This window comes from Mobula hypostoma, chromosome 1, assembly GCF_963921235.1.
Source record: "Mobula hypostoma chromosome 1, sMobHyp1.1, whole genome shotgun sequence".
NCBI lineage: Eukaryota > Metazoa > Chordata > Chondrichthyes > Myliobatiformes > Myliobatidae > Mobula > Mobula hypostoma.
This window is the reverse complement of record NC_086097.1, coordinates 188,404,179-188,429,764: the sequence shown is the minus strand read 5'-3', so window position 1 is coordinate 188,429,764 and position 25,586 is coordinate 188,404,179. Positions and strand designations below refer to the sequence as shown.

At 39.3% G+C, this 25,586-nt stretch overlaps 1 protein-coding gene across 1 annotated transcript in view; it reads left to right on the top strand.

Moving 5' to 3' along the window:
- LOC134353581 (copine-3-like) overlaps positions 1–25,586 on the top strand; it is a 72,817-nt gene that overhangs the window by 34,145 nt on the left and 13,086 nt on the right. The window contains exons 7-14 of the mRNA XM_063061663.1: positions 1,053–1,142; positions 3,200–3,298; positions 9,520–9,606; positions 10,769–10,828; positions 12,730–12,863; positions 22,500–22,554; positions 22,646–22,697; positions 23,972–24,105. Of these exons, the coding sequence (XP_062917733.1) occupies positions 1,053–1,142; positions 3,200–3,298; positions 9,520–9,606; positions 10,769–10,828; positions 12,730–12,863; positions 22,500–22,554; positions 22,646–22,697; positions 23,972–24,105 (711 nt within the window). The remainder of the gene's footprint in view (positions 1–1,052; positions 1,143–3,199; positions 3,299–9,519; positions 9,607–10,768; positions 10,829–12,729; positions 12,864–22,499; positions 22,555–22,645; positions 22,698–23,971; positions 24,106–25,586) is intronic.

Here is a 25,586-nt window from a genome sequence, read left to right as displayed (position 1 = left end):
TATTGCTATATTACCATTATCCTAATTAGTATTACTTACTTTTATAATGCTCACATTACAACAGTATTTGTGTATTTATTTTTGATTTCTCTTCGGGATCTACTGAGAAAGTCTCAAAGATTGACTGGTCGATCGCGATCGATGGGTTGGTGACCCCTAGTTTAGAGGAATGGATAGTGTGTGAGGAAACAATATCCCTGAGCTAGAGGACATAATTCTTCTAAAGAATGTTAAGGTGGAACTGGTTGCATAGGTAGGATGGGACAGTCATGTGGGGGTTTAGGTGAATGAACATTTTAATCTGGTGTAGCGAGGGCTATAACTGAAGATAGATGTGTGTTTGAAAGAGATAAGGACAGTAAAGCTTTGGAAAATACGCCATTTATGGAGAAAAGCAGATTGGTCAACAAACCATCATCGGGAATTTTTGACTACCTAGAAAATAGAGATTTTACGAACGGGAAGATGTTATTATTTGATGCGGCCATTTTAAAAATGGGACTTCAGAGTAAAATAAAGTAATGCTATGACATTTATTCAGTCGTTCCAGTGAAGTATAAATACTGATTTCCCTGTCTCCTGAACAAATGCTAGGAATATATGCACAATGGCATAATCTCAAAGTTCTAAAACAACATATCTCACTCTTGGTGTTTTGGACAATCAGATATTAATTTTGTCACACAGAAAAGATACTGAGGTTGGGTGGGACTACAGCTGGTGGTCATGGGTGTTAACGGTGAAAGGTGAAAAGTTTAGGGGGAACATGAGGAGAAGCCTTTTGACTCAGAGGGTCGTGAGAATGTGGAATGAGCTGCCAGTGCAGGTGATGCATGCGAGCTCGATTTCAATGTTTAAGAGAAGTTTGGATAGGTACATGGATGGTAGGGGTATGGAGGGCTATGATGGGAGTAGGCAGTTTAAATGGCTCGGTATGTACTAGATAGGCCAAGGGACTTGTTTCTGTGCTGTACTTTTGTATGACTATGCAAACCATCAAATTTTTTTTGTGTGGTATTTCTATGATTATTTATTCTTTTTGTCGTTTTCAGGTTATAAAACGAAATTTAAATCCCGCTTGGAAACCATATAAAATTCCCTTGCAGTCACTTTGTAACAGTGACTTGATGAAGCCGATCAAGGTATGTTTCACTTGTATCTACTAATGCAAGTATGCTTTTGAAAGACTTTATTCTGATTATTCTGATTACTCTACAGCATAAAAACAGATACTTTATATCTTACTTTTGTCAAGTACTCTGTGATGGGTTAAAGAACCAGCAGAAATGAAAAACACCTTGGAGTCTGGTATTGCTATTAACTAATGCTATTTATTAGTAACTCTGCAGTACAGTAATATAAAATCAGACAAATCAAACATGTTAGCAATGATTATATATATAAGTGTGGAAATAAAAAACAAGCTTCTTCAAGCCTAGGGGTAAATGGATACAGTCTTATAGTGATGGGTAAAGTTCAGTTCAGTTCGTGGTATTAAGTTGAGTGGTGATGGAGAGAGAGAGAGGTGTTGTGGTTGTCTGAGTATGCCGATGCCGTCGATTCTTCTCGTTGTTGTCGATTCTTCTCGTTGTCCTCCGAAATCCTTTAGAAGTCACCAAATGTGACCACAACAAGGGGACTGTTTTCCCCTTGTTATCAACCCAGGCAAGGGTTGGATGCACTAATAACTTCCCACTAGTCACACCATTTTCACACTGCGAGAGCCACTGATTGATTCTCTTGATCGATCCTCTAAAAACCCACCTTTCTGTGGGCACAACAAAGCTCATCCAGTGTCCAAAACCATGTGTGTCTAACAACCAGCTGACCTGGTATTTATCTCAGCATGCTGAACACCAGCTGTCCATCAAGTAGCTCCTCACTTCTCTCTCTGTAGGAACTCAGAAGCTGGCAGTGTCCTTGCAGAAATCCCAAACAAACTGTGAGCAGTCTTCACCTTTCTCTCTCTTAACAACGTTCTTTGTGCTGTACAGCTCTCTCTCTCTTTTTAAAAGCACAGTTCATAGGGATAATTCAGGATCCCATTACACTTCTAAAAGTTTTTTTTTTAATGATCCATGCTTTGCTGACAAGGCTAGCATTATTGGCCTTGAACTGAATGGCATGCTAAATGAACAGCATTTTTGAACCAGATAATTTTAAAATCACAATCCAGACCTTTATACTAAAATTAGCTTCACTGATTAGTTTGTTTTGCTAAAATCAATGACTGAAACCTTGGAATAGCATTAGTAACCAATACTTGACTGTACAGAGCAAATACATGCAAATGTAGGTTTAAAGATTTGAGTTTTTCTACTTTCTTTCACAGGCTCTCTTTCTTTATCTGCCTGTTAGGAACTGACTTAGTAGTTGACTTAATAGTCCAACAAATTCAAACGTTTTTTTTTGGTATTTAAAAGTAAACAGTCAAAGCACATAAATATCTGTGGGCGATTAACATTAAAACTTGAGTACTGAAACCTTTTAGCAATGTTCTTGTCTAATGCTGCTTTTATTAATCATGGGTGTATGAGTTATATTCTCTCATATATGTGTGTGTGTATGTATGTATATATATATATATAGACACACACACACACACACACACACACACATACACACATATGTGTGTGTGTTTGTTTATTAAATTTTATTTGATTCAGTGTAGTGGTTTAAAAGATTAACCATAGGAACATAATATCTGTGGTGGTATCTGAGCATTCTTTTTTAAAATCCTAATATTGGTTTAGCCAGTGTGCACATTACATACCAAATTGCAGAAGTACTTGACACAGAATAGTTTTGGATAATATGTCTGGCCTGACTTAAAATTTTGTCTAAATTCAGCAGGTAGTGTGCTTTTAAAAGTGTTGTTAAAGCAAAATTCTATGGATGCTAGGTATCTGAAATAAAAGCTGAAAGCACCTAAGTATCAACAACTCGGCTAGCTTTAGGTGAAGAGAGGTGTAGTTAAATTTTCCAAGTCTGTGACCTATCATTAGAAAGTTTCTGATGGTTTCACATCAAAGACACTCTATTTCTCTCTGGAAATGCTGCTGAACTTGCTACTTATTTCCAATTTTTATCTCTATAACCAGAATCCAGATGATAGGGAGCAAGGAGCTATATAAACAAAAGGTCTGTGTTAAATTGCCACTTACACACTTCAGCCTATTCATCAATGATTTATTTTCAGGTAACTTGCTACGATTATGACAACGATGGGTCACATGATCTAATAGGTACATTTGAGACCAACATGGAGACACTGCAGTTTGCATCACATAGTTCACCAGTAAGTTTTTGTCTTCTATTCTTGTTTAATAACACAATGATTCAGCTATTTTGGTCTGTTTTACCTAAAATGAGGGGCCAAATGTCTATTATGGTTTGTTTTAGAATGCAGTGTTTTTTTCTTTTCCTCTTAAATTATCTCAGGGTAATTTGCACTTTGTTTCTTTGGTTGCTTTATGATTTTAGTTTTGGGCGGAGATTGATTCTCATTTGGCATATGATAAATTAGGGTAGAAGAACCACTTGGAGAGGGGAATTCAGACAGTGTTTTAGGAAAATAATCACAGACACGTTGCTTCATGATGATGAATGAGTGAAAGTCATAGGAATGATGATAGCAGGTGGGGATACAAGTATGGAGACACTTCAACACAAAGATCTTGTGATAATAACTGGGCTTCTTTCCATGTGTTATTATTGGTGGGGTGGAGCTGTGTGGAATAATGTGAGTCAGCTTCCCAAATTTCTGAATTTGTAAAAGCACTAGTTTTCTATTCAGTTAAAAACCTTCATCTACTTTTGTGTGTGTTTCTGTGCGGGGAGAAAATCTGATCTAAAGTAAATTTTCAGATAATTTTCTAGAATAGCTAATTGTCTTCCAGTTGATGGTAGAGGTATGCTGGTTATATTAATAATGAGTTAGTGGTATAGGTATTAGGAGCTTGGGCCTAATGAAGTCAGGTGTGGATGGTGGACGTAAGAAGAAGAGAGGGCAGTTATTTGTTTTCTAAGAATGGAAAAATTGTCATGGAATTTCAAAAATTGAAGATATGAAATATGCAGTAGTGCAGTCTTAATTTAGACAACATTGAAAGAACTGTTCCCCAAGTTGTAATTTGAATAGAGCTATTATTCATTTTCAATATTTATATATTGGAATGGATGATTCTTGGAAGTAACCCATGCTCCAGGAAACTCAATAATCCCCATGATCGTTAGGACAGCCTGAGGTCAGAGAAGGAAATTAAAGTCTCACAAGCCTTGTGGCCCATGAGGCCAATGCTTATGCCGGTTTCTGTGGCATGAAGCAACTGAGAGTATGAGACTCCTCCCCCCCCCCCACCGCCCCAGATAGGACACCAGTCTATCGCGAGGTTAAACCCCAGCATTTTTGTCAGTACCCATTCTCAGCTGGAGCATTGTGTGGTTAAGTGCCTTGCTCAAGGACACATACGCTGCCTCGGCCGAGGCTCGAACCCACGACCTTCAGATCACTAGTCCAACACCCTAACCACTAGGCCATTCACCACGCAGAGAAAGAAATGAATGACAATAAACAGTTGGTAACATGAGGATTAAATGCCTAAACAGCGGGGGGGGGGGGGGAACTTATATTAAAACAGAATTTAAGGTTTTCATTTCAAATAATAATATTTATGATGTCTTCAGAAATATATTGAGACATAGCAAACATATATGCAAAGAGGTTGGAAGTTTATTTACAAGACAATATACTATTTACAGTAAAAGCTTGGTTACTTGCCACTTGACTGACCGGCGTGTTCCAGTAATCAGCAGTCAGAGGGCATGCCCAGGCTAACACTGGGGCAGCACTGGTCTGATAGCGGATTAACTGACAGATTTGATTAAATCACATCTGACATGTGTGTCACATTTTGGGTAACTGAGCTGTTCGTGCTCTGGGAATTTAAAATTCATTGCAATGGGAATTAAGTTTGCATTGTTTAAGAAACCAACCGGGCATGTAATGTTGTCTGATAGGGTTTCAATAGAAACACACATGATGAATAGTGGCGTCTAAGGGAATATTGAAGAATGGCAGGATTTGTTTTACAGTCCAAAATGGCAGCACAGGTAGAAAACATAAAGAAAGTGTACTTGCCGTCTTTAGCAGGGGCAGAAAGGACAAGAGCGGGGAGATTATGGCATTGATTCATAAATACACTTTGAACAGATCCAGAGAATTGTGTGCCATTTGAATTGCCACAATATCCAAAGGAAATGATTACATTGAAGAGGGTGCAGAAGCAATTCACATGGATGTAGCTTGGAATGAGCAATTCAGTTATGAGGAGAGACTGGATGGACTTGGTCTACTGTTCTTGGAATCAAAGAAGCTGAATAGGGATATTGAAAGTTGAGGGTGCAGATAGGGTAGATAATAGGAAACATTTCACTCAATCAGTCTTAGAGGGGATAAGTGTTAGGTTAAGGAGTAAGCAGTTTAGAGGGGATCTGAGGAAGGCGTTTCTTACCTAGAAGGTGGTTGGAATGCACTGACTGAGGGGTGATGGGTGTGGGTATGTTCACAACATTTAAGGAACTACATGAACAAGAGAATTGTTGAGGCATAGAAACTACAGACTAAACACTAGAAGATAGTGTTGCAGACACCCCACCCTAAAAAAACTCATTTCAGGGAGGTAGCGCCATCAATTTGCAGGAGACTCCTGGAACTTCCGGGAGAGGTGGGATGTCTGCAATAGAGTAACTCCTTAGCAACCAGCCAGCTAGTTTAAATAACATTAGCTATGCTAATGAATGAATGACACCTGTTAAACTCACCTCAACATGTCTTTTACAGTCTTAACCCACCATGGGCAATAGAAAAGTCACTGTTGAAAACAGTGCAGCGAGCAACACTGTCATAATTTTTGGTCCCTGATAGGCAGGGGTACACTTTAGTGTGGTCTGGGGTGAAGTACATTTTATACTGTATTTTCTTTTTTTGGAACATTCTACCATGGCACTCTCTCTCACGCATGCTCTCGCTTGCACTCTTGCGCTCCTTCTCTCTCTCTTGCTCTCAAAAAAATCGATTTCCGGGATATTGTATATAATTTGCAGGGAGCTGCTGTCAATATGCAGGAGACTCCCAGAAGTTCCGGGAGAGGTGGGATGTCTGGTGTTGTATGGGTTGATATTTTTTGGTTGCATGGGTAATGTTGGGTTTAACAGCCTGTTTCTGTGACTGTATAAAGGTTTTTATAAACTGGCACATATGCTTTCTGAAGAGGAATAGTGGCTATGATTCTGACTGCAAAACAGTTCTGGTGGCTTGTTTCACCACAGTCTCAGAGCATTCTAATTCTGTGAATACCTTTGATTCTGTAAATCCATGTACCAGTCTTCCAAAGTGAGTTTACACCCTATATCAGCATGACTTATTCATTTCTATACAAATAGTGCTTATACCATATATTTTTTTCTTGCCTGTGCAGCTCTTTTTCAGCTTCACTCTTATTAGCCAGAAAAGGAGTTTACTGGGTTTGCAGTAGTCTTTAGTTTTGATCTGTTAATGTGCAAGTTGCACCTTGTGATGCCAATGAAGTTGTGTTTCAACATGTTATCATCCCTTTTTAAGGAATGTGTTTTTAAGCAATGTGTTGATGTGAATATGTCCTTTTGAATCTAGGTCTGTTCTCCACCCTAAAATTGCCTGTTTCATAGTTTGCTGCTATCCTGGGTTTTGTACTTGCTTTTCATTCTGTTGCATCATGATGCCAATAAAACCTCCTGTAGAATACATTTGACAGTGCTTTCCATCAACCACTGACTCCTTACCAGTGTGTGTTAATATTACTTTGCATATTGGTGCAGTGATTATTATCAATAACACTACTCAAAAGTTTATCAAATAACTACTTTTGTTAAAGAAATTGTACTTTCTCAGTTCCCTTTTGTATGAATTAACTGCCAAAGTAAAAAGCCTTCCTCTCTCCTGCTGTTTCAAGTTATCAGTATATTAGCTTGTCTTGGTTTTCTCTCTGAAAGCTATCAAAATGAGATAGAAAACATAGAAAAACCTACAGCACAATACAGGCCCTTCGGCCCACAAAGTTGTGCCGAACATGTCCCTACCTTAGAAAGTACTAGGCTTACCTGTAGCCCTCTATTTTTCTAAGCTCCATGTAACTATCCAAAAGTCTCTTAAAAGACCCTGTCATATCCGCCTCCACCACTGTTGCCGGCAGTCCATTCCACGCACTCACCACTCTCTGCGTAAAAAAAAAACAACTTACCCCTGACATCTCCTCTGTATCTACTCCCCAGCTCCTTAAACCTGTGCCCTCTTGTGGTAACCATTTCGGCCCTGGGAAAAAACCTCTGATTATCCACACGATCAATGCCTCTCATCATCTTATACACCTCTATTAGGTCACCTCTCATCCTCTGTCGCTCCAAGGAGAAAAGGCCGAGATCTTTTGACAACTCAAGCACTAAGTTGTTCTTAATTGATGAGGCTGGTGAGTCATTGCCATCGAACAATAGCATCTGACTGAATTCACACCCTTGTGTTGCAGACTCCATTTTGGAGGCTTGGATTTTGCTATGACTCTCTGACAGTTAACTGCAGCTATATGTGTTGCTTGTGGTGAATGAAATTCTCTAGATTTCCCAAAAGCACTTATGATAAAACAGCATTCAACACAAACATTTGAACTTTAGACTTTGCATGTTCAACAGGCTTGAGTGAATTCATTAATCTAGTTTATCTTTAGAAGAAACTCTCCAAAAAGGATGCCAATACTGGAAACTCCTATAATGAAACTATGTACCTGTTAATTTTTTTCCCTTACTTTTGGCTATTGGTTCCAGATTATATCTTAAGCTATTTTTAATGGTTTTGCATGGAATTTCTGCATAACATGTTTAAACAATGTAACCTTGGCCTCTTGTGCTGCATGACAGTTTGTCATGCAGTCCCGGGGTTACATAAGGGTCCTGTTACAGAGAACTTTCAATAAACTGATTTGTTTATTTGTTATTTTATTTGGCAAAGTACAATGGAATAGGCCTTTCCGGTCCTTCGAGCATCCTCACCCCAGTAACTTCACAACCCTAATTAACCCTAATCTAATTACAGTACAGTTTACAATGAACAATTATCCTACCCAGTACGCCTTTAGACTGTGGGAGGAAACCAGAGCACCAGGGGAAAACCCACACATTCCACGGGGAGAACGTACAGATACTCTTTACAGAATGATGTTGGAATTGAATCCAGGAATATATTCCTGGATCAGAGTTTTTGCTTTATGTGTGTCTGCAAAGAATATAACAATTAAACATTCTAATGTAAGAAATGACAGTTGGATCCAACACTTGTCACAAAAGTCATTTTAAAATAAATAACTAGGGTTTTCGAAATATTGGGTTCCTTAAGGTTGTTACAGCTGGGGGTGGTAATAGAGATAGCTCCCAGTACCTATTAAATACTCCTAATGGCACGTGCCTCAAATAACCTCTGACAACCAAGACCAACTCCTGACCTTCACGTGTGGCTGAGCTATTAAGCCCGGCAGAATCGTTTCTACTGACAGAAGAGGCAAAGGCGAGTTATTGGCGCCTTAAAACCAGTTGCTTCAGGCAGATGTGACTTGTCAGCCATCGTTGACAGCTCATCTAGGGGAAGGAAAACTTTGATCTCAAATCTCCACTGCCTTGTAGCTATACCCACTTACGCAGAGGGCTTCGGGAGCAAACCCTGAGGGAAAAATCTGGAGTTGGAGCCCCTAAGGCAATCCTACATTGAGGTCATTGCTGACTGGCACCTCCTGCAGTGCTGCTGGTACTAAACTGTATTGGTCTCTGCCATTCCTCTGGGTTTATCAGATGCGTGGAGAGGGAAGGCTTGCTACATGTGCAATAACCTGCTCTCCATATCGTACTGACCAGGCTTGCGTATCTAGACAGCCAGGACACAATATCCATGGTCAGCTCTGAGTGGCAGAGGTCCTCACCTCACTTCAGAAATGTTGAAATTAGCTGTGCACAGTTGTTCCATTAGAAGGAAAGTATTTTATCAAATCAAACCCTAGTCTTGGCCTAGCTGGATGTTTGCAGTTTATTTAATCAAAATTTAAACTTTCCTGATACTTTTCTCAATTTTTTAAATTTCCCCATACTTGTTGAGGAGATGGTTATTCAATATTCAAAATCAATGTGACAAAAGCATTGTGTAACATGCCAAAGCTTCACCACCCAGCACGACTATGAATAAACTGCTACTTGATTTGCTTTTGGCTGGGACAATGTTCATGTGAACTGGTACTGCTCTTCCAGAGAAGGCTGTAAGCATTCTTGGCTAATGTGGTGTAATTCCATATAATCTGCAAGGAAAATGCTGTAGGATTACTTGACGCTAATCAAATTCCTTTCCTTTTTTTTTTGTAGAATAGGTTTCTGTGTTCTTTTTGAAAACTACGAATTAGCCTAGTAAAAGTGTTGAATACATTTCTCATGGAGTTTCCCTTCCAGGTCGAATTTGAGTGCATTAATCCAAAGAAGAAACAGAAAAAGAGAAATTACAAGAATTCAGGAATAGTGAGCTTTAAATTGTGCCAGGTAGGTCTTGCCCTTCCTTAGAACACAGACATTACTATAAATTTGTTCAACAGTTTGTCGTGCCTCTAATATGGTGAGTGCACCCATCTTCAATGGTATTTCCCACCTCTTCCATTCAATCAATGTAATCATGTGCCAAGCTAGAACTTAATTGTGTATATATTTAGTGGAATTTAATATTTTTTATTTTCAACGCAATAAAAATATATTTTTGTCTGCAAGCATTCGTTCAAAAAAGAGGAATTTCAGTTGTAACTTCATTATTGGTCCTAATTTATATTGAATATGATTAATTTAAATTATGCAGATTTTGAGATTTTGGAATGTCAGATAAGGGGTATTCAACCTACACAAATATATTTCAGCATAAGTTCTATTTAACTTTATAAATAGAAGGAACAGGTCGCATTTGAGAATTGCTGTTCTTTTGCCTGCAGTGAATTAAATTGGTCGATTACGTCGTGGTTCATCATAATGGCCGTTAGAGTACCTTGTTTAATGACCTCGATTCTGTTTGTGTTGTATTTTGTTCAATGGAACAAATTCTATATGATTTCCCATAGTTACAAATAAAAAGAAAAGTCAGCTGGGCTGTGAGATCTCTTGAGGATGTGCAAGGCTATGTCACAGTGCACAGTGGTTCAGCCAGTAAATCTGCCTCGCAATGCCAAAGATCCATACTTAATCCTTATGTAGGGTTCTGTCTGTGTTGAATTTGCTGGTTTTCCCTATGACCATGTGGATTTTCTCACACATCCAAAAGGTGTGTGGGTTAATTGACATTATAAATTGCAGTTGAGTGGTAGAAATAGAGGGGTGGGGAAATTTGATGAGACAGTGGGAATAATAATGACATTAATGTAGTAAATGGGTGGTTGATGGGTTTGATGGAAGAGAGAGCTGTTTCAGGGCTGTATCCCTCTATGATTATAAAAGTGCGTTCTGTATTTCCTGGTACATCTACAATATCCAATTTGTGAAAAGAGATGCTTAATCCATTACAATTTGAAAATCTATGATGCAGCCGGTTGCATTGAAACAACTAAATGCTTTGAACTATATTAATTATCAGATAAGAAACTGGTGCTTTGAGTTATAAATCAATGAATTAAAGGAATTATGACAAATGCTAGATTTAAAACTTTAAACATTAACTTTACAGATTGTGAAAGAGTATTCTTTCTTGGATTACATCATGGGTGGCTGTCAGATGAACTTCATTGTGAGTAAATTACTTAAGTGTGTAAATCTGATCAAAATTTTTGAACTTTATAGATATAGTAAAAGTTACAAACCCATAAGATTTAAAATTCCCATCTTGCATTTCACTACCTTCCTCTTCTCTTTTTAAGATGCTCCTCAAAGCCTACCGTTTTAATCAAACTTTAATTTCCCACCACAAGCAAGAAAATCTGTAGATGTGGAAATCCAAGCAACAAACACAAAATGCTGGAGGAACTCAGCAGTCCAGGCAACATCTAGGAGAAGAGTACAGTGGACTTTTCTGGCCTGCAGAAGGGTTTCGGCTCAAAACATCGACTGTACTCTTCCTGGATGCTGCATGGCCTGCTGAGTTCCTCCAGCATTTTGTGCGTGTCACTTTAATTTCCCACTCCCATTTTATCTTCATATGATCAGTGACATTTTGTTTATGATATTTATTTTGTGAAGATCTTCAGGATGCTATATATATGGTGCTGTTTTTGCTGAGTTACCCTTGTAATTTACAGCCTTTGCTATGTTAAGCTTTAAAAATGATCAGATTTCAACATTGTTTTTATACACTTGTAGATTTACTTGCAATATGTAATTTCGAATATACAGTTGATTCTGGTTAATAGGGACACATTGTGACCAGTATATTTTGGCCCAATAAGCAGCTGCCCCAATTAGCTAAAGTTTCATGCTAATAGATAAAAGGCATAAAAAAGAAATAACTACCAGCGACAAATTATGCCTTTAAATGAAATACAGAGCAAATTAGAACACTACAAATACTACTTTAGTATCATAAAGCTGTACTAGTTCCTAATAGTTATTGACGGAAGAATTCATCGCTGCTACGTTCTTTCAATGAACAATATCAGTGCAGTCACCTAGTGCAGATAATACACTAATTTTAAGCAACACACAGCAAAGTTGCTGGTGAACGCAGCAGGCCAGGCAGCATCTCTAGGAAGAGGTACAGTCGACGTTTCAGGCCGAGACCCCTCGACTACTTTCATTGCCTTCCTGTATGAAGTCAAAATAAAAAACAAAATTATCGAAAATTACTGCTTCTTGAATCTGTGTCTGTCGGTCCAAATGGATAACATAACACAAGCACACACTACTGAAGCTATTTTAAAAACTGTTTGCTCCGCAATGTTTAACAGCCATTTCTGGCATTTCCAAGCCTGAATGATTGAAACCCTAATAAGCAAAGCAGTTCTGAATTGTCTTTCTTGCCAAATATTGGTGACAAAAATCATTGCTTTTTGAATGCAAACACATGCAACTGAAGCTATTTAAAAACTGTTCGCTCTGAATACGCAGTAGAGTCTAAAATGGCCAGTCAAGTTTAGGCGATTGACACTAGTTAGAAATCGTTCACTTTAAGTGGCATGTAGAGTCTTAACAGCCACACAAGTACACGATGCTAGTTAGAAACTGTTCGGTAGAATCTTCCATCCCAACTAAGTGACATAGTATCCCAAATAAACGAAGTGAATGCCAAATTTATTTTCTTCATTATTGATTGTTAAGAATTGGCCCAAATAAACGGCTTCCCCGATTTAACTGATAAACTGGATTCTAGTTAGTTAGGCTATCTAAAATTCCATTTACTATGTGGAATAATAAATGCTTAAACAATTATCTTTGAAAAGGACAGTACACACTGTCATGGGTTTCTACAATGTCTGAAGTTTGAACGATAATCATATTATTGTTCAATGTAAAGCACCTTTTAATTGTTTCTGTTAATAGGAAAACTTGACTTTTAGTGGAGAACTTAAAACCAAATTTGGTATTTATTTAAAAGAGTACTATAAGGGTAGTGAAGATTTAAGATTTCTATTTTTACATTCAGGTAGTTTTATGCTATTTTGTCATTTATAGTGTATGCTTTCTTCTTAATTGCAGGTTGGCATTGATTTCACAGGCTCAAATGGAGACCCTCGTAAACCTGACTCTCTGCATTACATTAGTCCTAATGGCTTTAACGAATACCTGATGGCAATCTGGTCTGTTGGGATGATCATTCAAGACTATGATACGTAATGCATTCCTTTTTGTTTATCCTATAAGTCAGGCTTGGTTGTATTATGTGAAGCCTTTCTTGGTTTGTTTGGATTACACACATGTGTTTGTGCTTAGAATGGGGATAAGTGACCTGATTCAAAGCCTTTTTTTTCTCAATACAGTCACAGCATTAGAAAGTGTAAGATCAGACTGAGGCGGTTGGCTCTCCCTCTGGAAAGTAATTTCATTTCTGCACAATCATTCACAGCTGAATTGGAGTGCAGTTCTGTGCTTTGTTGGCGCACTGAATTGGAAATGAAATGAAATGAAAATGATGTGTAGTTAAGGGTCTCGGCCTGTAACATCGACTGTGCCTCTCCCTGGAGATGCTGCCTGGCCTGCTGCGTTCACCAGCAACTTTGATGTGTGTTGCTTGAATTTCCAGCATCTGCAGAATTCCTGTTGTTGTAGTTAGTTTTATTTCCATTTTATTTATTGTTATGCATTTAAAAAGCAGTGAAATACACTATCATTGATGTTTGATTTCTGCTTATACAATTAATATAAAATTATATAATTCAAGTAGGCACTCTTTCAAATGAAAACTCCTGTACAAGTGCAAGAAAATACAGAGATTTCAGTTCTGATCAAAAATGCAGAGATTTCAGTTATGATCAAAAATTAGTCCCTTGATTATATTTAGTTGTGATTAGATGTGGAATTAAGCCCTGGGTCAGGTTAGGCACAAGGATATTGAATGGAGAAGTCTGTTTGAGGGGCTGATTTGTGTACCCCTGCTCTTGTGTTACTGTATTTTGGTCATTTATTTCCCTTCCTAATCTCCAGATATTAATATATAACCATTTCTTGGACAGAAATTTCTTGGATTTGGCTGATAACTAAAACTGAAATTGTTTTCAAGTTATTACATCTGATATATTTTCTCTTAAACCTGCAATGCAGCTTCCAATGTGTTCTAATTTTATCCAGTATATTTGAAATATGTTACCACTTAACCAGCAGTTGAGGTACTTACAGAACAATATCTCCACTGTAAACTTATGAGAATTATGGTGATTGAGAAGTTGCTGTAAACAAAAATCAATCATATTCTTCACTTCTGTCACCAATTAAGCTTCAGTTTAAATATATTACATTTTGTGCTGCATATTTTATGAAATTCTGACATTCCTCAAAGAAATTTTCATAAATTATTGCACAATTTGAAGCCTGAAGTGATATGTGAATACAGTGTGAATACCTTTTAAAGTCCCTTTTGAATATCATCGTCATTTGGACTACAATGAATAACTATCAATTATTCATTGTAGTCCAAATGAAGATGATTTTTTATATGTAGTATGATGATTGATTAAGTACCTGCCTAGAAACGGATTGCCAAATATTATGTCTTTTAGTTTTGAGGCATGACCCTGCAGATTTTAATTAACTTTTTCATTTGTTAAATTTTGCTTTTGGGCTAGGGCAGGAGGGTTGTGGTGAAGGATTTGAGATTCTATTACCACTTAAAATTGTCTCAGTTGAGTATTGTCCCTGGCAGTGTATTACTTTCCTGCTTAAGGTATTGTCTTAGAACTTGCAATTTAGCTGCTTAGTAGATCCTTCCATAGAAACATAGAAGATAGGTACAGGAGTAGGCCATTCGGCCCTTCGAGCCTGCACCGCCATTTATTATGATCATGGCTGATCATCCAACTCAGAACCCCGCCCCAGCCTTCCCTCCATACCCCCTGACCCCCGTAGCCATAAGGGCCATATCTAACTCCCTCTTAAATATAGCCAATGAACTGGCCTCAACTGTTTCCTGTGGCAGAGAATTCCACAGATTCACCACTCTCTGTGTGAAGAAGTTTTTCCTAATCTCGGTCCTAAAAGGCTTCCCCTCTATCCTCAAACTGTGACCCCTCGTTCTGGACTTCCCCAACATCGGGAACAATCTTCCAGCATCTAGCCTGTCCAATCCCTTTAGGATTTTATACGTTTCAATCAGATTCCCCCTCAATCTTCTAAATTCCAACGAGTACAAGCCCAATTCATCCAGTCTTTCTTCATATGAAAGTCCTGCCGTCCCAGGAATCAATCTGGTGAACCTTCTTTGTACTCCCTCTATGGCAAAGATGTCTTTCCTCAGATTAGGGGACCAAAACTGCACACAATACTCCAGGTGTGGTCTCACCAAGGCCTTGTACAACTGCAGTAGTACCTCCCTGCTCCTGTACTCGAATCCTCTCGCTATAAATGCCAGCATACCATTCGCCTTTTTCACCGCCTGCTGTACCTGCATGCCCACTTTCAATGACTGGTGTATAATGACACCCAGGTCTCGTTGCACCTCCCCTTTTCCTAATCGGCCACCATTCAGATAATAATCTGTTTTCCTATTTTTGCCACCAAAGTGGATAACTTCACATTTATCCACATTAAATTGCATCTGCCATGAATTTGCCCACTCACCCAACCTACCCAAGTCACCCTGCATCCTCTTAGCATCCTCCTCACTGCTAACACTGCCACCCAGCTTCGTGTCATCCGCAGACTTGGAGATGCTGCATTTAATTCCCTCATCCAAGTCATTAATATATATTGTAAACAACTGGGGTCCCAGCACTGAGCCTTGCGGTACCCCACTAGTCACCGCCTGCCATTCTGAAAAGGTCCCGTTTATTCCCACTCTTTGCTTCCTGTCTGCTAACCAATTCTCCACCCACACCAATACCTTACCCCCAATACCGTGTGCTTTAAGTTTGCACACTAATCTCCTGTGTGGGACCTTGTCAAAAGCCTTTTGAAAATCCAGATATACCACATCCACTGGTTCTCCCCTATCCACTCTACTAGTTACATCCTCAAAAAATTCTATGAGATTCGTCAGACATGATTTTCCTTTCACAAATCCATGCTGACTTTGTCCAATCATTTCACCGCTTTCCAAATGTGCTGTTATCACATCCTTGATAACTGACTCCAGCAGTTTCCCCACCACCGACGTTAGGCTAACAGGTCTATAGTTCCCCGGTTTCTCTCTCCCTCCTTTTTTAAAAAGTGGGGTTATATTAGCCACCCTCCAATCCTCAGGAACTAGTCCAGAATCTAACGAGTTTTGAAAAATTATCACTAATGCATCCACTATTTCTTGGGCTACTTCCTTAAGCACTCTAGGATGCAGACCTTCTGGCCCTGGGGATTTAGCTGCCTTCAATCCCTTCAATTTACCTAACACCACTTCCCTACTAACATGTATTTCGCTCAGTTCCTCCATCTCACTGGACCCTCTGTCCCTTACTATTTCTGGAAGATTATTTATGTCCTCCTTAGTGAAGACAGAACCAAAGTAATTATTCAATTGGTCTGCCATGTCCTTGCTCCCCATAATCAATTCACCTGTTTCTGTCTGCAGGGGACCTACATTTGTCTTTACCAGTCTTTTCCTTTTTACATATCTATAAAAGCTTTTACAGTCCGTTTTTATGTTCCCTGCCAGTTTTCTCTCATAATCTTTTTTCCCCTTCCTAATTAAGCCCTTTGTCCTCCTCTGCTGAACTCTGAATTTCTCCCAGTCCTCAGGTGAGCCACTTTCTCTGGCTAATTTGTATGCTTCTTCTTTGGAATTGATACTATCCCTAATTTCTCTTGTCAGCCACGGGTGCACTACCTTCCTTGATTTATTCTTTTGCCAAACTGGGATGAACAATTGTTGTAGTTCATCCATGCAACCTTTAAATGCTTGCCATTGCATATCCACCGTCAATCCTTTAAGTGTCATTTGCCAGTCTATCTTAGCTAATTCACATCTCATACCTTCAAAGTTACCCCTCTTTAAGTTCAGAACCTTTGCTTCTGAATTAACTATGTCACTCTCCATCTTAATGAAGAATCCCACCATATTATGGTCACTCTTACCCAAGGGGCCTCTCACGACAAGATCGCTAATTAACCCTTCCTCATTGCTCAAAACCCAGTCCAGAATAGCCTGCTCTCTAGTTGGTTCCTCGACATGTTGGTTCAAAAAACCATCCCACATACATTCCAAGAAATCCTCTTCCTCAGCACCTTTACCAATTTGGTTCACCCAGTCTACATGTAGATTGAAGTCACCCATTATAACTGCTGTTCCTTTATTGCACACATTTCTAATTTCCTGTTTAATACCATCTCCGACCTCACTACTACTGTTAGGTGGCCTGTACACAACTCCCACCAGCGTCTTCTGCCCCTTGGTGTTACGCAGCTCTACCCATATCGATTCCACATCTTCCCGGCTTATGTCCTTCCTTTCTATTGCGTTAATCTTTTCTTTAACCAGCAACGCCACCCCACCTCCCCTTCCTTCATGTCTATCCCTCCTGAATATTGAATATCCCTGAACGTTGAGCTCCCATCCCTGGTCACCCTGGAGCCATGTCTCTGTGATCCCAACTATATCATAATCATTAATAACAATCTGCACTTTCTATTCATCCACCTTATTACGAATGCTCCTTGCATTGACACATAAAGCCTTCAGGCGCTCTTTTACAACTCTCTTAGCCCTTGTACAATTGTGTTGAAAAGTGGCCCTTTTTAACGCTTGCCCTGGATTTGTCGGCCTGCCACTTTTACTTTTCTCCTTAGTACTTTTTGCTTCTACCCTCACTTTACACCCCTCTGTCTCTCTGCACTGGTTCCCATCCCTCTGTTGTGAACTAACCTCCTCACGCCTAGCCTCTTTAATTTGATTCCCACCCCCCAACCATTCTAGTTTAAAGTCACCTCAGTAGCCCCCGCTAATCTCCCTGCCAGGATATTGGTTCCCCCTAGGATTCAAGTGTAACCCGTCCTTTTTGTACAGGTCACGCCTGCACCAAAAGAGGTCCCAATGATCCAAAAACTTGAATCCCTGCCCCCTGCTCCAATCCCTCAGCCACGCATTTATCCTCCACCTCATCGCATTCCTACTCTCACTGTCGCGTGGCACAGGCAGTAATCCCAAGATTACTACCTTTGCGGTCCTTTTTCTCAACTCCCTTCCTAGCTCCCTATATTCTCCTTTCAGGACCTCATCCCTTTTCCTACCTATGTCATTGGTACCTATATGTACCACGACCTCTGGCTCCTCACCCTCCCACTTCAGGATATATTGGACACAATCAGAAATATCCCGGACCCTGGCACCAGGGAGGCAAACTACCATCCGGGTCTCTGGACTGCGTCCACAGAATCGCCTATCTGACCCCCTTACTATCGAGTCCCCTATCACAACTGCCCTCCTCTTCCTTGCCCTACCCTTCTGAGCTACAGGGCCAGACTCTGTGCCGGAGGCACAGCCACTGTCACTTCCCCCGGGTAAGCTGTCCCCTGCAACAGTACTCAAACAGGAGTACCTATTGTTAAGGGGCACAGCCACCAGGGTACTCCCCATCACCTGACTTTTCCCCTTCCCCCTCCTAACCGTGACCCACTTGTCTGCCTCCCGTGGCCCCGGCGTGACCACCTGCCTTCCACTCCTCTCTATCACCTCCTCACTCTCCCTGACCAGACGAAGGTCATCGAGCTGCAGCTCCAGTTCCGTAACGCGGTCCCTTAGGAGCTGCATCTCGATGCACTTGGCACAGATGTAGACGTCCGAGAGGCTTGGAGACTCCAGGGCCTCCCACATCCGACACCGAGAACAGCAAACTGCCCTCTCACTCATAATGCCCCATGTTTGATAATTTCCTTAAACAATGTTGAAATTATTTATTTTCTCCTGTGTGCATAATAAAATCAGTGCAGCTGTCAAATCAGGAGTTGGATAGGCTGCCCTCCTGTGGTGTATCTGCTGTGAATTTGAGAGATTTCTGAAGGCAGTCAGATTTTGCTGGCTCCTTTGCCTCCCTTTTGTGTGGTTGGTTGGTTGATCTTGTTATCAACCTTTGATTTTTGATCACAGACTAGTAATTGTCATTAGTAGAATACTGCACAGTTTTTCTTTTTAAAGCACATATAATTTCTCATAGAATCTAAGACTAGGAGCACAGAATAAATGTACCTTTGATATGTAACTAAGATTGTTATTTTTAGAACATTCTGTTGGAAAGTACCAACATTTCAGATCATTGTTTTGCCAAATTTCCTCTACCAAAATTGCTTCCACTGATGCATTGAATTCCAGGGCTTGTTTTGACTTCCTGTTTAAAATACCAATGTTGTTTGACTTGGTCTTGGACTTGCACACAAAGTGAAACTGAAGCTGTGGTTATGTTCTGTAAAGGGGGTGGGGGTGGGGGAAGAAAACTGCAAAATATTCCATACTATGAGATTAAGAATTAGTCACTCACTACACATAAATGTTGCTTGGTCTCATTTTTTAAAATGAAACTATTTTGTTAATCTTTTTACATTTACTTTGCCCACAATGACATCTTCTCAGAGCCAACAACAATGTTGAGATGATGAATGATAGTCTTTATCATCTTAAAATCTCTCCTTTATTATCTTTCATCATTTTTGATTTATTGACTGAAAATTATTTACAAATTAATTTTTCCTCTCAATTGAGAAATATTGAGGTTTCATAAAGATGAAGACTTTATCATATAAAATTGCACATGTGTAAAGCTATTTAATAAGGGAAAATTTCGGTCTGAGATAGCTGTTAATCATGAGTTGCTGCCTGATTGTATAGATTGAATATTTTGTGCTATTTCACTAGAAAATAAAGGCCAAAGAATTTGAAGGCATTGGTAGTAAAACTCCTTTATTCTTGATGAGGCAGAGTTTTGATTATGATTATCTCACTATTATTTACCATTTTTGCTTTCTATCCATTTATTTAATAACATCATGAGCAAGAGGATAACTAGCGAGAGGGTGGGAACATCTGCTTGGATGTGGAGAATGTGAGTGAGGTACTTAATGAGTACTTTGCTTCAGTATTTACCAAGTGAAAGGATATGGAGGACCAGGAGATCAGTGCTGAGTGTATAAATACATTAAGGCATTTACAGGAGGAAGTATTGAGCCTCCTAATGAGTAAGATGGGTAAATCCCCAGGGCCAGAAGAGACTTACCCCAGATTATTAAAGGAGGCAAGAGACGAGATTGCTGGGCCTTTGACCAGTATCTTCGTGTCTTCTCTAGCCATAGGCAAGGTCCCGAAGGACTGGTGAGTGGCTAATGTTGTACCTCTATTTAAGAAAAGAACAAAGGAAAATCCTGGGAATGATAGACCAGTGAGTCTTATGACACTTGTAGGGAAATTGCTGGAGAAAATTCTTAGGGATAGGATATATGTGCATCTGGAAAACCATGGCCTAATTTCAGGAGAGCCAGCACGGCTTTGCGTGTGGTAGGTTGTGCCTTACCAACTTGATTGAGTTTTTTGATGAAGTGACAAGAGAGATTGATGAGGGTAGGGGAGCTGATGTTGTCTACATGGATTTTAGTAAGAGATTTGACATAGTCCCTCATGAGAGGCTAATCCAGAATATTAAGATGCATGGGGTCAATGGCAAATTGGGGTTGCAGCAAAATGGCTATTTGGATTCAGAACTGGCTTATGCATAGAAGGTGGGGTAGTGGTTGAAGGGACTTATTTAAGATTGAGGTCTATAATTAGCAGAGTTCTATAGGGATCTATGTTGGGACCTCTGCTACTTGTGATGTATATAAATGACCTAGACGAAAATGTAGATGGGTGGGTTCATAAATTTGTGAATAATACAAAGGTTGTTCAAGATAGACATTTTTTACAAAAACATTTAAATAATTTTCCTGATATATTGGATGCTGACCTGTTAGATACTATTATGAGTATGAACTCTTCGATGAAGGGTTCTATTGGAAGAATTTATAATTTATTATTACAATGGGATAAGTGTCCTTTATTTAAGATTAAACAAGATTGAGAAAAGGAACTCAATTTGACTTTTATGATGGAAGACTGGACACGGATTCTGAAGTTGGTTAACTCTTCTTCGATCTGTGCTAGTCATTCACTGATTCAATTTAAAATTGTGCATCGTTACCATTTGACAAAGGAGAGACTGTCTAAAATATTTCGTAATGTTGATAGTTATTGTGACAGATGTAAAACTGAGACAGCTATACTGACACACATGTTTTGGTCCTGTTCTATACTGGAACAGTTCTGGAACTCAGTTTTTTCGACAATTTCTAAAGCACTTAAAATTAATTTACAACCTAACAAATTAACTGTGCTTTTTGGAATAATTCCTCAAAGTATCCGTGGTATCTCTGTGTCTAACCAACATGTTATTGCAATTGTTACATTGATAGCTAGGAGGGCCATTTTGTTGAAGTGGAAGGATACATCAGCTCCCACTTTGTTACAATGCTTCTCTCAAGTGATGCTATGTCTTAGTTTGGAGAAAATTAGAAGTCGAACCTTTGAACCTATATTTGATTTTGAGAAAAGATGGGGTTCATTTGCTCATTATTATCATTTGAGTTAACTGATAGATTTCCTCCACAATCTAACTGTAAATTTTTGGTACATTTTTTTTCTTGCTGGTGGTTTGATATTTAAGCTTTTTCTATGACACATGGCTCCGGGGTTGAACACCTAATGGGTCCCCCCCCCACACACACTTTTTCTTGCTTAGTAGGTTTTTTTTATTATCACTAAAATTTTTTCAATCTTTAAAATGTTTTTTTTTTCTTGAGACGTTGTAAGCGTTGCTTACTTCGATGTACTGGTGTTAATTTTGGATAATAATAATAAAAATATTTGAAAAGAAAAGGTCATACAAAGGTTGGTGGAGTTGTGGACAGTTGAAAACTGGCAAAGAATACAGCACAATATAGATCATTTGTAGATATGGGCTGTGAAATGGCAGATAGAGTTTAACCCAGATAAATCTGAGGAGTTGCACCTCGATAGGGCAAATGCAAGGAGACAGTACACTGTTAAGGGCAAGATCCTTAACAGTGTTGCTGAGCAGAGAGATCTTGTGATCCAAGTTCATAGTTCCTTGAAAGAGGCTACAAATGTCAATAAGGTGGTTAAGAAGGCTTATGGAATCATTGCTTTTATTAGTCGAGGCACTGAGTTCAAATGTTGGGAGGTTATGTTGTAACTTTATAAAACCCCAGTTGGACTACACCTGGAGAATTGCATACAGTTCTGGTCACCCCGCTATAGGAAGAATGCTGAAGCTTTGGAGATGCAGAGGGCACTGATTTAGAGGGTATGTGTTATCACAAGGGGCAGGATAAACTTGGGTTGTTTTCTATGGAGTGCCGGAGGCTGACCGGAGATCTGATGGAGGTTTACAAGTTTATGAGAGGCATAGTTAGAGTAGACAGAGAATACTTGTTTCTCAGAGTTGAGATGTCTAACACCAGAGGGCATGCATTGAAGGTGAGAGGAGATAGATTGAAGGGGGATGTGAATAGTAAGTTTTTTACTCAGAACATGGTGGATGCCTTGTACGGTGGTAGAGGTAAATACATTAGAGGCTTTGAAGAGATGTTTGGAGAGGCACATGGATGTAAGGAAGATGGAGGGACATGGACATGGTTTAGGTTGGAGGGATTTGTCTTTGGGTGTTTTTGATTTACTTACTTTCTCGCTGGTTTGGCACAATATTATCGGCTGGATGGCCTGTTCCTGTGCTGTACTGTTCAGTGTTCTATGTTAATGACATGTTTTTGATAATTATTTTTAACAGAGACAAATTGTTCCCTGCATTTGGATTTGGAGCTCAGATACCACCTAATTGGCAGGTAATTATGGAATGATTAATGAAAGAAATTAAAAAAAAAGTTACTTTGTTTGGTGTGAAATTCATAGTTTGCATTGGGTATTTACCTTTAGGTATCGCATGAATTTCCACTCAATTTTAATCCTACAAATCCATTCTGTGCAGGTATGGCATTTCCTTTTTTTTTCAATACCTTTTTAAAACTGCCTTCACTAGTAAGTGAACTTTCACAATGATGCTAATCATTAATTTGTTGTGAAGGCTGAGATATTTTAAAGTCCTGCAATTTAATTTTTAACTATTCAGCATGAGCAGTGAAAGATGTGCAGTATTTATTACAATGGACGAATGCTTCAGAAGATACATTGATAGAATTTGGATTTTATGATGCATCCCAAAGCACAAATTTAAAAATGAAATATTTCTTAATGAAATAAGCATTCTTTGAACAGGCATGTAATTACTGTATACATTTGTAACTATAACCTAATTTAAATGCTAAAATGCGATATTCATTTGTGCAAAATGATGATAACATTTGGCGCTAACATTTGCTGCTTATCTATTCAAAGCATGGATACGAAGATACCAAGTTTCAACATTAAGGAATATTATTGAAGGACAGGCCAACAATATTGCAATATTTTGAAACATTAGAACATAATTTAAGAAGTGGAGGTAGGAGTAGGTCATTTGCCCTCCCTTCATTCTTGCTCTACTCTTCAATAGGATCGTAGCTAATAATTTACCTCAATACTACATCCCTGCACTTACTCAATATGCTTAGATTGCCTTAATATATCTTAAAAAAAACCCTTGTTTTATGTATTCTTAATGATTAATCCTCCTCCCTACTGCCCCACACCTGAGCAAGACCTAGTGGGGATCTTGACACCCATTTATTTTGAGATTATGCCCTCGTCCCTAGATACTCCAGAAAGGGGAAATATTAATTCTGCAGCTACCCTGCATGGATTATGTACATTTCAATAACATCAACTTATTTCCAGATTCTGGAGAGTACAGGCCTAGACCCCTTTATTTCATATTCAACACTCATTGTCCTAATAAGTGATGCATTCCCTCAGTTGCAAGTGAGTAGAGACTAGACATAATGCTTGAGATGGTCTTTATATAATTGGAGGAGAATTTTGCAACTTAAACATACAAATTGCCTTCCTAATGGCACATTGTATAAATTAATCAAGACACAAATTCTCTGCTTTTCTACTTATTTGTTTGCAAGGGGATTACATCAGTGGAAATTCAGCTTTATTCTATGATGTCACACCCATATAATGTTTACTAACTAAAAACAAGAATGCATTTTGTACATTTGATGTATTTGCAGTTCTGCAAAATGGGTAATGTTGTTGTGAAACTTAAAATGAGGATGTCAGTATGTTCTCTCTCTCCCATGGAGTTTGATTTTTCATCAGGAGTGCAGGGGATTATTGATGCCTACCGAAATTGTCTGCCTCAAGTGAAGTTACATGGGCCAACAAATTTCTCTCCGATTATAAACCATGTGGCAAGATTTGCAGCTGCAGCAGCACAGCAGCCAACTGCATCGGTGAGTCGTAGAGGCATGGAACACCACAACACACAAACAGGTGCTTCGGCCCATCTAGGTCATGCTGAATCTGCCTAGTTCTGTCAACCATAGCCCTTCATTCCCCTCCCATCCGTGTGCCTAACCAAATTTCTCTTCAATGTTGAAATTAACCCTGCATCCACCAGTTGTGTTGGCAGCTCATTACACACTCTCACCACCCTCTGAGGGAAGAAGTTCCTCCTTGTGTTCCCCTGAAACATTTCACCTTTCACCCTTAACCCATGACGTCTCTTCCAACCTCGGGGGAAAAGTTTGCATTTACCCTATCTATACCCTTCGCCAATGTGTTCAACATGACATCCCAACTCCTGTACCCAATACATTGATTTATGAAAGCCAACATGCCAACAGCTTTATTTAGGGCCCTATCTACCTGGGATGCCACTTACAAGGAATTATGGATCTGTATTCCCAGATCCCTCTGTTCTATCGCACTCCTCAGTGCCCTACTGTTCACTGTGTAAGACCTACCCTGGCTGGTCCTATCAAAGTATAACACTTTGCACTTGTCTGCATTAAATTCCATCTGCCATTTTTCAGTCCATTTTTCCATCTAGTCCAGATCCCACTGCAAGCTGTGATAGTCCTCCTTGCTGTCCACTGCATCCCCAGTCTTGGTGTCATCTGCAGATTTGCTGATCCAGTTAACCACATTAGCATCTAGATCTTTGCTATAGATGACAAACAATAACAGGCACAACACTGGCTCCTGTGGCACTCCAGTAGTTACAGGCCTCCAGTTAGAGAGGCAATCATCTACAACCACTCTTTGGCTTCTTACACGAAGCTGGTGTCTAATCCAATTTACTACATAATTTTGAATGCCAGGTGACTAAACCTTCTTCACCAAACTCCTGTGTGGGATCTTGTCAAGTGTCTTGTTAAAGTCTATGTAGACAACATCCATTGCCTTGCCTTCAACTTTCCTGGTAACTTCCTCGAATAACTATAAGATTGGTTAGATATGACCTACCATGAGCAAAGAAGTCATGTTAACTATCCCTGTCTATCCAAATACTTACTGTATATGTCCGGTCCTTTGGAATACCTTCTAATAATTTTACCACTACTGATGTCAAGTTCACCAGCCTATAATTTCCTGACATTATTAGAGCCTTTCTTAAACAACAGAACAACATTAGCTATCCTGCAATCCTCCGGCACCTCATGCGCGGCCCAGTATGTTTTAGGTATCTCTGCTAGGGTCCCTACAATTTCTGCACTAGCCTCCCACAGGGTCCAAGGGAACACATTGTCAAGCTCTGGGAACTTATCCATCCTAATTTGCCTCAAGACAGTAAACATCTCCTCTTCTGTAATCTGACTAGGGTCCATGACCTCGCTGCTGCATTGCCTCACAACTATAGACTTTGTCTCCATGTCCCGAGTCAATGCAGATGCAAAAAATTCATTTAAGACCTTTCCCATCTCTTTTGGCT